Source organism: Eubalaena glacialis, chromosome 2, assembly GCF_028564815.1.
Source record: "Eubalaena glacialis isolate mEubGla1 chromosome 2, mEubGla1.1.hap2.+ XY, whole genome shotgun sequence".
NCBI classification, from domain to species: domain Eukaryota; kingdom Metazoa; phylum Chordata; class Mammalia; order Artiodactyla; family Balaenidae; genus Eubalaena; species Eubalaena glacialis.
Window position 1 is genome coordinate 66,842,789 of NC_083717.1, and position 15,754 is coordinate 66,858,542.

At 39.4% G+C, this 15,754-nt stretch overlaps 1 protein-coding gene and 1 long non-coding RNA gene across 7 annotated transcripts in view; one reads left to right on the plus strand and one right to left on the minus strand.

The window, feature by feature from the left end:
* The window catches only part of LOC133085083 (uncharacterized), a 33,560-nt gene extending 23,072 nt beyond the window's left edge, over positions 1-10,488 (plus strand). The window contains exons 2-3 of the long non-coding RNA XR_009699524.1: positions 3,764-3,878; positions 9,876-10,488. This is a non-coding gene — a long non-coding RNA (uncharacterized LOC133085083). The remainder of the gene's footprint in view (positions 1-3,763; positions 3,879-9,875) is intronic.
* The window catches only part of KIF23 (kinesin family member 23), a 34,380-nt gene continuing 19,915 nt past the window's right edge, over positions 1,290-15,754 (minus strand). For 3 of the 6 annotated variants that reach the window (XM_061181959.1, XM_061181954.1, XM_061181953.1), the window contains 14 exons: positions 15,078-15,180; positions 11,186-11,265; positions 10,982-11,101; positions 10,634-10,760; positions 9,839-9,997; positions 9,063-9,220; positions 8,249-8,422; positions 7,780-7,959; positions 7,187-7,498; positions 4,200-4,430; positions 3,265-3,347; positions 2,994-3,072; positions 2,291-2,361; positions 1,290-1,590 (listed from right to left, as the gene is read on the minus strand). In XM_061181959.1, coding sequence (XP_061037942.1) covers positions 1,575-1,590; positions 2,291-2,361; positions 2,994-3,072; positions 3,265-3,347; positions 4,200-4,430; positions 7,187-7,498; positions 7,780-7,959; positions 8,249-8,422; positions 9,063-9,220; positions 9,839-9,997; positions 10,634-10,760; positions 10,982-11,101; positions 11,186-11,265; positions 15,078-15,180 — 1,893 coding nt within the window. In that variant the 3' untranslated portion in view covers positions 1,290-1,574. The remainder of the gene's footprint in view (positions 1,591-2,290; positions 2,362-2,993; positions 3,073-3,264; positions 3,348-4,199; positions 4,431-7,186; positions 7,499-7,779; positions 7,960-8,248; positions 8,423-9,062; positions 9,221-9,838; positions 9,998-10,633; positions 10,761-10,981; positions 11,102-11,185; positions 11,266-15,077; positions 15,181-15,754) is intronic. The other 3 variants (XM_061181957.1, XM_061181956.1, XM_061181958.1) reach the window with 2 other exon arrangements.

Genomic DNA, 15,754 nt, shown 5'->3' on the forward strand with positions numbered 1-15,754 from the left:
ATCTGAGGCAGATGGCAGGGAGTGAGATACTTCAGTGCCCTTTGTTCTTGTCTCCCTCTTTCCACTTCCACTCGTCAGGGAGGTCGCTCCTGAGGAATTCGTGCTGCTGGAGAGAAACAGGTTCCTCCAGCTGTGACCAGCCAGGCAGCCCCTTAGAGGCCTCTGTGAGGGAGGTGGCTGCTGTCCCTGGCAGTGGGCGCCCAGTGTGCTCCTGCTCCTCCTCTGCCTCCAAACTGGTCTCCGTCCTGCTCCCCACAGTGTGCCTGGTTCTCTGTCGGGCTGGCTGGACGTCCTGTCCACCCGGTGCTGCACTCTCCAGTCTAGCTTCCCACAGCAAGTGGGGCTGAGGCAGGCTCAGCAGCTCCCTTGCATCTGCAGCCCTCTCCAAGGTCCATCCACCTACGTTCCAAAGTGCTCATCGGTAGAAATCTTTTGGATGTTCTGGTGTAATGTACAGAGATACTTCTGTTCAGTTATGAACGACCCATTAGTTGTTCTGTTTTTTTCTCTCTTTTATTTACAACTCACACTGCTGTGATGCTGCCATCACTTGCTCCTCTACCTTATAGCTATGCATGTGAGTTGGGTATAATATCAGTAATTTAAAATTTTCATACCTGGAGACTGATGAGTGCTGGGCTTGAAACCCTAAGTTGAATGAAGTAAAAGGAAGATTCCAAATCAAACACAGTCTGTGTGTGAAGGATTGCCCAGGGGTTGCAGTACACCCAGTGGGCTGGGAGAATATTCCTGGTTTTCAACAGAGGAAATAGCCCCTTTTGAAGCTGTTCCTTTGCATGCTGAAACAAGTATACTCAACGTGGTGAGAGAAATTTCTAGTGCTTTCTTTTAATTCATCCCACAAATGTGCCAGCTAAATGCAAGGCACAATGCTAGGTTCTGGGACTAAGTGTTAAATTACTATCATACAACCTTGTATTTCTTAGTGCTTTTTGTTTCAATTCTTTTGGTATATCTAAATGTCAGAAAGTACATACATACAAAATTCAGAACACCTTCCTAAAATGGTTTTAGTATTGGCCAGTCTCTGACATCTTTATTTATTTTGAAAGTTTGAATTGTCAAATATATGTCTAAAGTGCATTCTTGCAGCTAATCAATAGCAGCATTTGTTTTGTTTATAAACCCTTAAGAAATATTCAGACAAGTAGAAAAGTCACAATAAAAAGCAAAGCGTGATCTAGATATATTCTTCCTTAATCACCCAAGACAAATACATGCATGAATTAGTTTATAAGTATACAAGAAATATACAAAAAAAATAGCATTATAAAAAAGTTCATACGGCATGAGAAAGAGGGGTCTTTCTCTGCTATTAATATTAAATATGGCAAGGTGTATAATATAAAAAGTTTGTAGAATCCTAGATATCTTTGGAGCCATGGGGGAATCTTTATGTAGGCCAGTGTATGATGATATATCTGAGGGTCTGTGGTATTCAACAAAGCTGGAGTTCTACAAGATGATTCATTCAGAAGACTCCTTCTGGCATTGCTTTGGAGACATCACCAACACAAATGAAAATATGTTCTTTTGTTATTGGGACTGTCAATTCATGGTTTCTTGCGCCTAAAATGAAAAAAAATGAAAACCAGCATTTAGTGCTGAATTTTGCAATGAACCTTTAGGAGGGCTTTGAGAGAATTCCTGTTTTATCATGGGAAGAGTTAAAAGTCCTTCAAAGAAAGCAAATAACTTATAAAATATGCTTATCTAGTATTAAATTTAAAAAACAGAACTTTCCATCTTTATCCTGTTGCATTGACTTTCCAAACTGCCTAAGGAATACGTGTGTCAAGAATGGACACATGGACCTGTATAGGTAGATATTTGAAAAGCAGCGGGTTTGATTAATATGGGGAGAAAAATGGGCCATAAATTCTGCCATTCTGTTTTATTTTAGCGAACACTTTTTGCTGTAACAAGAGGGGAATTAGGAAAGAATGAATTACACGAGGAGCTGTCATCCCTGACTCCAGCCTCCCCTCCCCATAGATGATCTCAGTTCAGCCTCTGAAAACTTTATGAGCACAGGCAAAAACAGGAACAAGAGTTTTAATTGCTCTTATTCAGCACCCCCCGCCCCCGCCCCCGCGTTCTCAGCACTGCTACTGCCTAGCGTAGTCTGCCAGCAGGGCCCAGATATTCCAGCGGGCAAACAAAAACCACATGGGTCCTCTAAAAAAAAAAAAAAAAAGTGGTTGGTAGGGAGAAGGGGTGGTGGGGAGGGAAAACACAGAGAGAAAGGCCACACGTGGTCGGTACTCACTTGGGTTGTGCGTGGTGCTGATACCCAGGCCCCAGCTGAGACCCTGCTCTCATCTCTACAGCCACAGAACACTGAGAGAAAAACCACAGAAGAGGAAAGATCAGCTCCTCTCAGCAGTCTATTAAACAGATGTATTTAGATAGATTCAACCAAGGTGAAAGCCAACATTGCTTTCTAGTCCAGCGCAGATGCGTATGTTAAAATACCAATCAGGTACTTGAAATTTATTTGATGTGCCACAAAAATTGTGAGGTAGAAGGGTCTTTGGAGATCATCCAGGTAAATCTCCTCATTTTCTATCAGGAAGAAGAAAGTGGCAAAGGCTAGAGCTTGGCCGGCTGACCCCCACCTTCCCATGATCTTTATGTGAATCTCTCCTCAGGAGTTAACAGTTCCACAGGGAAGTTCTTCTCCTGAGAAGATTCCCATCAGTTTAATGGGCATTCTTGTTATTCTAGGGTGATGCTCTCTGACTTGATTCTTGGGCCCTATCCCTCTACACTAAAAATGGGCTTTGAACTGAAGAGCTCCAGTAAAACCAGAGCAGAAATAACAAATACCTTCTCAGCTGTGCTGGGGACAGGCCTACAGGCTGCACTGGCTGTGTGGGATCAGACCTTAGTTGTTTGTTTCAAAGAGCATGAAAAGCTACAGCTGTAGGGCTTAAAATATGACATCCCTAGCAAATACTTTTTACTCCTACCCTTGTTTCTACGTCGGTCCATTCGGACTCTGTTCCATCCGGTTGGGCAGGTGCTACTGTGGAAGATCTTCGTTTTCGACTACAGAAAAAGGGAAAACACAATGCAACAGTTATTTTTTGTATCTAAGAACAGGAAATATATTAGAAATCCGGAAATACCATATATACTCCTTCAGAGAATTGATACATTTTACAGGCTAGTCTGTTCCTCAAGAATGAGCAGCTAAGAAAATGACAGCCCTCTAAAGAAAGGAATTTGATGATCACTCACCCAGTTGGTGATTCTTGTTTCAAAGTCTCAATTTCAGTAAACTGGACGGATTGTCCACCACCCCTTGTTTTATAAACATCACCCTACAGCCAAGAGAAAAGGTCACCATTACACTTTTTATACATCCAAAGGATAAATTTAATTTGAAATACATATGTATGTTTAAGACTCTACTGTTTTATGGAAACTCCCATCCACAAAACCAGATGGTGCTTGGACTGCTGGGTCTGTACTGTTAAAATACTTTAAAGATTTGTGTACATATCTCTCACTAAACAAAAGAGGTCCAATGCAATATAATTAGTAGCATTCTTAATTGCAGAAAATAACATTCCTTTTTATTCAACCTACAATTTAAAAACTACACTAGAGATCAAGAAATCTGTCAGAAATTTGTAAATGTTAGAAGGCAATATACTTTCTTCTCTGGATGTACCCCTCCTCTCATATTCAAATAACAGTACAGTTGTTTTTGTTTTTGTTTTGCCGCACTGTACAGCTTGTGGGATCTTAGTTCCTGGTCCAGGGATCGAACTCGGGCCCTCGGCAGTGAAAGCGCAGAGTCCTAACCACGGACTGCCAGGGAATTCCCTCAAGTGACAGTACAGTCAAAGGTAGGAGTTCTTTGTTTGGTTTACGTCTTAAGTAGGGGTTAAAACAAAATACATATTAATTAAAAGTACATAAGACATCTGGAGTTCCTCTAACAAACCTGAGACTCTAAGCCTCATTTGACAGAAAGGAGCAGATTTAGTTCCAATTTAGCAGATTCATAATCTAAGTAGTTACTTTAGTTTTCTAACAAACAAAGAGGTTTTATCAAATACCCATTTAAGTTCCAGTTGACACTGCCTGTGTGTCATCAGAGGAAGAGTAAATGGTTTTTTGTTAAGCTGACTTTTTGAATATTTTCTTCTCTTGTGTAAATTTTTTACCTTAATTAGCTTAGTTTCAATCTCCCCATCGGAGGCTAGTTCCTGGTGGGTCAGCATGTACTTCTCACACTTAGCTAGTGCCTTTTCATTTGCAACAGATACAGTGATGGCATGAGGGACATGTGGCTGCATGACTGTTTCAGTTTGCAGGTTAGAGGCAGGCTTATGATCTACCCATCTGTCTCCCGCAGAGCGTGATCGTCTGTGTCGCAGACGAACTGGTGGTGCATTCTGATCAGGTTGAAAGAGGAATCAAGAAACAAGCATAACCCAGAATTAATTTAAGGGTGCTATTAGAAGTGCAGCAGTTTTGGCTACATTAGTTGGTGACAATATCAAAACAAATGCATGAACCTTTTCAAAAGCTAAACGTTACTCAGGCAATTCAAATGTTCTCTTTGTATTTAAACAAAACCAACGAACATCTTTTAACACCAGCTTGTGTATATGTATTATATATTCTACTAGGGAGCTTCCCGTTCAATAAAGAATGGAAGGAAAAGTTCTGGTAATGCCGCTAGTCTTTCCTGCATAGGTGGTATTCAGGACAAGTAATTCATTTTGCATTCTTAATCAAAAACCAGTATTTGTGCCTGCTATTGTGAGGTAATCTGTTAGGTCCATGACTATGTTAAAAGCTTCAGAAAGATCAGCAGAAGCCCTAAACATATCATAAGCCTCTAAACAAAAGAGAAAATACTCCTATTACAAACCAGGACCCTCCCCAAAGCTGATGGAGCTGTAGACTACAGAATGCTAAAGAACATAAGGTATAATGAGAACCTTGTGTATAAAATGATTAAAAGAATGTAAATAAAATACTTCTGAGTACTTTAAAAAATCTCAAAACAGAACTTTTTGAAAAGTTCAAAAAACAATAATGGCTAAAACATACCAACTTTTTCCCCCCAAGCGTTTCATAAAGGTTCCAAGAACTAGATAAAGAATATACTGTCAAATCAGCCTCTATCATACAATGAAAAACTAGATGCTTCCAGTAAAATGTTATATAACTTTAGGACAGTTAAATTTAGCACATTCAGCCTAAGGGGGGGAAAAAAAAAATCACATACAGAACATAGTTAATAGTTTCTTTGTAACTCTGCAAACATCTTTCTGTTTACAAAACTGAAAGGAAATGAAGCAGTCTGCCACAGCCCAAATCCTTCAAAGCTGGTCAAGTATGAACATCTAATTTAAAATGCGTATGCGGAGAACTGAAGTGTTTTTCCCTGTACAAGAAACAAATGAAGCACTAGTGACAAATCATGATACTAAAACATGGGCAATAGAGTTTGCCACTATGGATGCCCAAACCTCACAACAAGCAGGAAACTTCCCATTCTTAAAATAGCTTAATGTTGAAAAGGAAGAATGTGGCTCTCATGTCCTACCATTTAGCAAAGGTGACGGATTTCTCAAACACACTTAGCAATAAATACATTCTGAGACAAGCTTTGGAAAGATGACAGTCCTTACATTCTACTATCGTTTATGAAATAAATGATATTTTAAATTTCTTCCTCACTGAAGTATAAATTCAGTCCACCTGACCTAATTTTTGACCAATAAACCTAGATGCATAGATACTAGCCTAAACTTTTCTCTGCTGCACTTCTAAAGAGATTTTGATTTCAAATGAAGAAGTTAAAGGACCTCTAGTAAATCCTCTTAAATATCTCATAGCCAAATTAGATATTACATTAATGTTGACCAGGCATAAGTAGGCCTTGAATAGTTTTCAGTCTATAGACTTGCATGAAATAAGGGGGATTTATTAGAGTTGATCAGAAAGACCAGCCACCATGATTTGCTCCCTAAAAAGGTTTAAAGCAAAATCTGCAAAGTAAAGAACTTAAGCGATTTTAGAATTATCCGTTGCCTTGGTAAATACCTTGTAATTCATTATCATCCCTTAATAATCAGGAATGCAGGCCACCTGAATGAAATTTTTCTGCACCCTAAATTATACAAGAAAATCTAAAGCAAATATTTACTGTTTAGAAGAAAAATTCTTAAAGAGATATATTAAAATTTTACTAAATGTAAATTCACAATATTAACTTTGTCCACTTACTCAGATTCAAAGGAAAACTTTACCTTAATCCTTAAGAAGAAAATATAGACATGAATTTGTTTAAACAAACACCCTTGAATGAGGCAGAACCCTTGTAAATTGAAATAAAGGCCTTGAGATTAAAAGCAATGTATTGGAGATGGAAACCTTCCTTCAGCAGTTATAAAACAGCTGGCCTGGGCTCTTCAAAAAATAGTCAATGTCATGAAAACCAAAAAAGGGGAGGATGGACTATTTTATATTGAAAGAGATTAAAGAGAGATAATAACCACATATAATGTATTCACCTTGATAGGACCAAGGTTTGAAAAAAGAAAAGCCATTATTGGGACAACTGGGGAAATGTAAACATGAACTGTATGTTAGAAGGTACTTTTCAGGGTTAACGCTTTCTTAGGTGTGATGAAGATTGTTGTTATGTAGGACACGAAGTCTATGACTTACTGTCAAAGGTTCAAGAAAAAAAATATTTACAAATCTGTTTTTCAAAATAAAAGTCTGGGAAAGCAATTTTAAAAATGAAAGTTCGAAAACAGCAAAAAGTCTAATTTGGGGACGAGAAACCAAAATCAGAAATGGAAAATGTGCTCTAAGACACTCAGTCACTGGCTTTGTGGGTGCTCATCAGTTTATGCAGCTGAAAAGCACATGTGACTCTGGGATGTGCCCCAGTGACCTGCTTTCACTGAACACGAGGCAGTATTTCTGTGCCAAATGGGTTTAGGCTTTTTGAGATGAAGAGCTAGGCCTCAACTTCAGGGTGATTTGATCTTTCAAACTAACAGAAAAATTAGACCTTGTTTATATTAGAGCTCACCCATCTTTCCGTTGAACTTTCTGAACCAAGTTAAAAAAACACAGAAGATTAAAATCTATTGCTACAATGCTTTAAAATAATACTGGCACTAACCCTGCTGCAGTGATCCTCTTCTATTTCTATCTCATTTCTGAGTGAAGGAACCACCTCCCTGCCTTCAGTCCAGTACATCCCTCGCCTTCTGTCTGACACGATACAAGTTTTACTTTGTCCTGGCTCCTGCTGCCTACGCCTTGCAATAGATGTGACATTGAGAGGTGTGTTGTACGCAGGAATTTTCTGCTCCCATTCCGAAATACAGGAAGCTACAGAAATGCTGCTGCAAGAGTTAGAGCGCCTATGTAGCTGCGGCTGGCTCATGAGTTGCTGGCCGTTGGAAATCTGAGCAATATAGTTACTAGAAGGCTAAAAAAATTGAAGAGAAATTAATGAGCAAGACTTGAAAAAGTGAAACAGTTCATTACTTTTCTATAATATTAGCACAGGAAGACAACATAATTTTTGTACTAAATTACTAACTTTTATACTAAATTTGTGTTTATACTAAATTTTAAAATATTTGTAAATAGAAATTTGAGAAATACAATAATATAAAACAAAAAATTGATTCTCACAGAAATAGTCACCTAATCTGAACAAACCTTCTCTAGTACTACTAAGTTACTACACAACTACAAATAACTTACAGGTCCTGGTGATGGAGAAACAGATCTTTGAGTAGCTTTTTCTCGATCGCGCTCCCGAGAGGGTCTCTCTGGCCTTTCAGTTTTGGGTTCAATAACGATAGCCTTCAGTTGTTTCAGTTTTTCATCTTTCACCCAGAGTTTATTTTGCATCTCCAGCTGTTTGGCTGCCACTCGACGCTCCTGAAGATTATGTATGGCGATAAATATTCTAATTAATTCAGTTCTAGCAAACAAGTGCACCAGTTTACCCAAACACTTTACTTCCTAAAGATGACAGTTCTCCAGTTCTTCATAATGCTATTAATTTGTTGTGACTTGTAAGGGCAGAGGAAGGAAGGAAGGAAGAGGAACTGAATAGGGGCTGCTGTGGCCACCACCACTAAAACACTACCCCAAGTACAAGTGATTCAGAATGCTACAATTAGAGGTGAATCATCCCTGACATGAGCACTGTGTGCATGACACTCACGCATTCTTTCTCCCACTTCATGGTTGTTTCTGTCACCATGCCTTGCAGCCTGGCTTCTAGTCTGCGCTTGTCAGAAAACTGTCGCTGAAGTTTCTGATTCTGGGTTTCCAGCTCCTGTTGCAGATTGCGCTTATCTTCTTCATAGATAGTCGTTGTTTTCTCTAAAATCTCAACCTGGGAAAGTAGCCCATTATGTTCAGCATTTGGTATGTAAACATTTCAAGCAGCTTTAAAATAATCTCTCATAATCTTCTTATGCAAGCATAGTTACGGAAAGAAAAATCACGGAGAAAGCGTTTTCTTCTAAAATTTCATCTGAATTCCCACCTCCATTCCTAGAAATGAGAACTTTTAAACAAGTTCCTCACTGAAAGATGAAGTTATAACTGATTTCATGTAAAAATTACTTTTCCTGAAAATTAAGGCCTAAAATTTAATTTTTAGGCTACTTTCAGAATAGAGAACACTATATTGGTTGAAATTAGCTTCTCTCTAGAATGAATGTGTACCCCCTAAATGATCCTCAGTAAATGAGAGAACAAACATTACACAGTAGTAAATCAAAAAGCAAGCTATAATCAATGCTAAACTGTAGAACATTCTCTTCGATTGCTAAAGTCTATCTCATAAAATTAAAGAGTGTATTACCCCTTTTATGCTTTTCACTCATATTTCCTCTTTTTGGGGATGGGATGAAGATTAGTAAATAACCAAATGATAACTCCCAGTAAGCAGCAGCTGCAGGCCAGTATAGCAGAACGGCTAAGTCAGAGACCAGTGCTAAATATACATCCATTATAATACCAAAGCCAACCTTGTATTCTAAAGTTTTGTTTTTCTTCTCCAGTCGTTCAATTTCCGATTTCTGTCCTGAGATCACCTTTTCTTTTTCATTTAGTTTTCCTTGAACGTAGTTTTCTTTATTGAAAACAGCATTGTCAAATTCTTGCAACAAAGCTTTAAAAGTAATAGCTGAAACAAGAGCATGCAGGCCAAGTTTACTCCGATTCGAAAATAACCAATGAAATCAACTTTTATGTGATGTGGGCAAGTTATTTTTTTCTGAGCACATTTCCTCATTTCAAAATGGGGATTTAAATACCACTTATCTCACATTTTTCTTATGAAGATGATAAGTCTAAGTACATTCACTGAGCACTTACTATGTACCAAGCTGTTCCTGTCCTACATGATTTTCATACATTATCTCATTTATCCTTACAGCACCCTCTGAGGTACGAGCAATTACAATCCCCATTTTGCAGATGGAAACTAGAAATAAAGGATTAAGTGATTTTCTCAAAGATAGTTATGATGATGTAATACATGTTAAATGCCTTGCAAATAAGTAACTAGTAGGAACTAAAAAGTAGCTGTTATCCCTTTGATCATCACTGTTGATTTTTGAAAGGGAGAAATTCATACCCACTTTTCTCTTTTGCTTTAATTACTCTCTTGGAATATAAAATGATGCCTTGGGGACTACTAAGTTCAGAGACAAAATAACCCTTCCTTGCAGATTCTATCCCAACATAGAACTCAATTCCCTGCAAATTTCTGCCGTTAAAATGACTGCAGTTTTGCCCTTACACTGTTTGTGAAACTCATCAATCATCATTTGTCGCAGGTGATGCCGTTTCTCGAGTGCTTCAACCAGCCTGGGAAGAGTCCGCTCGTCATTGATATCCAAAATTTCGCAGGATGGCAGAGGTGGAAAACTCTGCAAAACCACTTCTGAAACCAGCAGTTCTGTATAGAGTTATGAAAAACAAAAAGTTACTTACATAGGAAAAAAAGTTATTCAAACAAGTTTTAACACTGTGGTAAGAGCCCCAGTCCAGTTAACATTGTACCTTGTTGGGCTGTCATAATACTTCCTTAAAAAAGTGTTATAGGGCTTCCCTGGTGGCGCAGTGGTTGAGAGTCTGCCTGCCAATGCAGGGGACGCGGGTTCGAGCCCTGGTCTGGGAAGATCCCACATGCCGCGGAGCAGCTGGGCCCGTGAGCCACAATTACTGAGCCTGCGCGTCTGGAGCCTGTGCTCCGCAACAAGAGAGGCCGCGATAGTGAGAGGCCCGCGCACCGCGATGAAGAGTGGCCCCCGCTTGCCACAACTAGAGAAAGCCCTCGCACAGAAACGAACACCCAACACAGCCATAAATAAATAAACAAATACTTTTTTTTAAAAAAATATGTTATAAAGAAGGAAAAATGAAAAAAAGGTATATAATAAAAGAAATGTCACATACTTTGGTTCAGATTTTTTTTTGCACTTGTTTTTCGGGGGGAAAGGAAGTAAACAGTTTTCTTATGTGAAACAGATTTTTTTAAAAAGAGAGAGACAGAGACTCATCAGTGGGCAAATGACATAACAGCAGCTCATACCGTCTCCAACAGGACCTCCCCGGGCCTGGTTTCTGTATCGCCTTCCCGGCGTTAAACCACATATTGCCTTGTCTGTTGGTCTTGCTACTTCAACTTCTTGGGTCACTTCTGCGAATCTCATGACTTGCTAAGACACAAAATAAATGGGGTTTGTTTTTTTAAACAAATAAGCGCATCCAGGTCTTTCTAAAGAAATTAGTAAATGAAACGGTAATAGATTGGTCATTAGTTCACTTCTGTAACTAATGGTTCTGTATCAGTTTAAAAAATGTTCAAAATGTTATTCTTCACATCCAAATGGTGGTTTTCTCTATAGAAAGTCAGACTCTATAAAGGCATTAAAATTACCAAGCTTTCTTCATAATCTTCGGCCTTTGGATTCACACACACGATCAGGCGTACTTTCCCTTCCCCGTCAAAGTAGTTCTTGAACAGATGGGTTAACTTTGAATCTCGATATGGAACCATCTATAAATATATTCAAATCCAAATACATAAGGCAGAAAATGCACACAAACAAAACTATACAAATGTCCAAAGGCTGCTGCTTACCTTGTTAGTTCCATACGTTTGGTTCTCTCTCAGGACCTCCATACATGTTCTTAGCGTCATTAGTGACTGATTAATGTTACCTGACAGAAAAATGTACACAGAAGACATTTGAAGACAAAAATTGAGTAGCTAGAGTGCGGTCTGTTTGCCTATGAAATCCCTACTTCATAGAACTATTAGATGGAAATTACAAATGACAGCTTTTAGTGGCTCAACTTAAAGAGCTGTCCATATCTGGCAGTGTTACAGGAGAGGGTGAGTACCATCCTTCAGAGACTCTATCATAAAGACCCTCCACTGAATGCAACATTATGCTTCATGACCCATAAAGTTTCTTCCAAATCTTAAATACTGTGATGTGAAAGAGTATATTAGATACAGATGTTTAATATCCTCATAAGAAAATATTTTCTCTAAAGCATGACCATTTCAGGCTACAGTTGGCTCCATCCAGACACTGAAGTCTCCCCTGCACCAGGAGGAGCTCCTGTTTCTACCAGTCAAGTGTCTTAAGAGCCAACTAAATCTGTTCCCTCAATATCTAAACAAGGGTTTCTTAGGCAGCATACTTGTTAGTCCTGGCCACTCGTTTGAATTTCTGAGTCAAGGCAAGTCTGACAGATCTATCAAGCCAACAATACAGGAGAGCTCACCTGCAGAGACCCCAGAAGTACCTGAGAATTTTTTCATCCTGAAACCTTAAGGTCAGCTGACTCCACCATGCTTTCATTCTTAGCCACCTCTCAAAACACAGAGCTTGGGCTTCCCTGGTGGTGCAGTGGTTAAGAATCTGCCTGCCAATGCAGGGGACACGGGTTCGAGCCCTGGTCCAGGAAGATCCCACATGCCGTGGAGCAACTAAGCCCGTGCGCCACAACTACTGAGCCTGCGCTCTAGAGCCCACGAGCCACAACTAGAGAAAACCCGCACGCAGCAATGAAGACCCAACGCATCCAAAAATAATAAAAATTAAAAAAACAAAAACAAAACAAAAAAACCACAGAGCTCATCTGCACCTCCGTGATATTCCATGATGCGTGCTTTATTTTTCTTGACCCCAATTCCCACTGCCTTTCCTCCTCTTCTTCCATTGTGTCTCCAAAATCGATATTCCTGTTAACAGACTTCCCTCATCCTCAGGCCTCTCACAGAATGATCCATTCACCTCTTTCCCTAATGCCAGGGGTTCCTAACCTGGGGTCCGTGTTGTCCATGGGTACACTTCAGGGAGTCTGCATACATGGATGGGAAATAAATTACATCTTTATTTCTACTGATCTCTGAAATTTAACTATTTCTTCCATTATGAATGTAGGCCAAAAACCTACAGTGGTGGTAGTAGTGCCACCTGTGATTTTTAATCAGTAGAAGTCACAGATACTTTTATAACACTATGGTTTATTGCTGATCTCAAGATACTTTGAAATTATGCAGTTATTAGACATGCTGTTGGGATTTTATTTAAGGCCTTAATAAAGCACATAAATTATGACAAAGGTTTTAAGAATACTTTAAAAAACACATTTCAGTCTAATTGGTTTCCTTTTTAATCCTGTATTTTATGTTATACATTCTAAAATATTCTGAGTAGTGTCCACAAGCTTCACCCCATCCCATGGTGCAAAGCCCTGCAACCTTACTTTTATTTCCCAGAAGGGTGGTGCTTCCCCTGCAGCCCTGTAGTCTTGTGAATAAAAGTTGCTTGTTTTCTAAAGCCTGACATTTTATAAGGATGGTGAGTAGAGGGAGGCCAGCAACATTTTCCTAGTTCCTTACTGCTGCCTTCAAATAAATGTTCCCCATACATGCCAGCTCCTGGGTCAACTTCAGGATCTAAGAGGAAGGTCACTCTGACCTGCCATCAGAGAGCCCCAGCCTCCTCAAGTCCAGTAATCTTTCTCTCTTTACCACTGTAACCACGCCCTGAACCTTGTCACTCAGAACTGCGGCACCTCTAGAAACCTGAGGCTAAACTATGCCCCAGGCACAATATCCTCTTCTTCTAGTTCTCACTCCCTAACCATGTCACACGTATTCCCCATCCATATCAACACTGATAGTCCTTTCTGGTTTTCTCCCCAAAGCATCAGAACCCTCAGGTTTCTACTTTCCTCCCAATCCAGCTAAACCTCTTTTCCCATCAAGGTTAATCCTTCCTCTTGTGATCTGGATTCCGGATGTGCTGTCTTCTTATAAAGATGTGTATAAAGTGTGTGTGTGTGGTTAGTCATTCCATACTCCCTTCAAGTCACCTAGCTACCCCCCCCCCACGACTCTCTCCTTCCCAGTCTCTCTAAATTAATCATCTCAAGGACTTGTTGTCCTCAAGGCCCTGCCCTCAGTTTGTTCCTCTTTGTTTTCCATGAATAATCTTATCTTCCCCATTGCTTAAATCATGCTTTTATTGGCAAAACCTAAACCTATAAACCTCAAGTCAAATCTCTTTCCTTCCAAATCCATGTACTTCTCTGCATCCAATTACTAGGCACCTACACTTGAATAAATTGAATATATCCAACACAAAACTCTTAACTGCCCATACCTGCACCTCAGGCTACTTCTCCTCAATCAAGATCTTCCTTGATTTACCCTCTTCTCTTCCTTCCTCTCCACATCCAGATGGGCCTACTTCCGAACTAGCTCTTAGTTTTGGCTGACCTTTGCCTCCAGGTGACACGATGGCTCACCTGAATTACTGCAAAAGGCTCCTGACTGCTTTTCATCTCTCTAGACTTGCCTCTGGTAAATAAATCTGCTACACTGGGGAAATGGTCTTTCTAAAAGTAATCCTTCATTGACTGTGTAACAGCAGAAAGATACAAGTTTTGAAAGTTCAGCCAACCTGGGTTTGAACCAGGCTCTAACCTTGGGAAAATTACTTAACCTCTTCCAATCTGAAAACTGGGTATGATACAATCCTGAAAGTCACAATCAAGAAATCAAGCCCACGTATAGTAGATACTGTGACACACACTAGTCCCTTAATAATTGGTAGTCACCATTATTCCTTCAAGAAAAAATTCAGACTTTCTAATATGATAGTCAAGGGTCTTAATGACCTTGCCTTGCCCTCCTGCCTCAGTGGTCACGGTTCACAAACCCACACCCTACACTTCAGCTACCATGACCCTGCCATGTTCTCTCAGGAATGATGCCTTTAATTCTATCCTCCTTCAGAGAGCTCACGCCTCAGTTTAAGTGTCAACTCCACACCTTCTTCCCCAAAGCCCCCCTCTCACACACAGCCCCAGAATGGATGGAGCAGCCCTGCTCTGTACTCCCACAGCACCTTGTGCTCTCCTCCTTCATACCCTACTGAGACACTCTAGTTACCTGCCTCTCTTGTACTAGATGGGCTCTCTAGGGCAGGGTGCCATCCTTTATATCTGTGTTCAACTCCTGTAACACAGTAGGTACTCCATAAATGTTATTAACATAAAACATAACATGAATGGCTGTACTAAATGAAAGATTAAAAGAGAAAAACACGCACACAGATTTCCTTTCAACTGGCTTTTGTATTCAAAGATTTTTCCTATCTCCAGAAGCCGATTTTTACCACTTTGAATGTTGGAGTAACTACTCAATCACTTAATTTAATGGACCCAGTACTGACACGCCAGCCATAGATATAATAGACACTTTCAATATGAATATAACCTATTTTATATTTATTTTACTCAGTTTTCCTCATTCTTAAAGAAATCAATGTGTTGTAATAGATCAATACCAAACCAGCATAACTAAAGAAAAAGCACTGGTCACTTAGCCTCTAAATTTTTAGTCAAATTGAAGACAGGTATGCATAAACCACCTATCGATAAGTGACGATAAACTGGCATGGCAAGTTTTTGAAAGTTGTAGCAATAAGTAAGTACTATGCTTTGCTCACCAGCTTCACGTAACCTGTTCCCTTCTGCTTTTGTCCGGTTGGTTCTTTCACTTCCAGCAAGATCTACCAAGGACAACTGGCTAATAGTGATTTGTTCTTTTTCCTGAAGGGAAGATTATAATGCCAGTAACATAAGTTATAACTGGTTTACAGTGTTCTTTAAATATATTCAAATCAAATTAAGTCTTATGAATACAATGTTTGCACAATACAAAATGTATAGTAGGGGCGAAGGATACATGTTTTGGGGGAAGACTTTGCTAAAAGCATATGATAAATATCTTCATGACATTACTTGCCCATTGTCTGGTCTTCTACATTATACTGTAAGCTCCACAAGAGCAGGAATTCTACCTTTTAACCACTTCATCTCCAGCACCTTGCACAGTGCCTAGCACTCAGCAGGAGCTCAATAAATGTCTGCTAAATAGTGAGTCTACAACAAGGCTAAATATTTGTATAATGAGATATTTGATAATTTTACAGTCTAATAATTTCATAATACTCTAATAACTTTTATAAGAAATGAAAGTCAAGAGATGCATAACTGATACTATAATATTAGATGTGATTCAATGGAAAGCAAGTGTACAGAGACTTGACTTACAAGGATTTTCTAGCTAACATTTATCAAGTGCTGACTGTAAGCCAGGCAATGGACTAAAAACTTTACATGC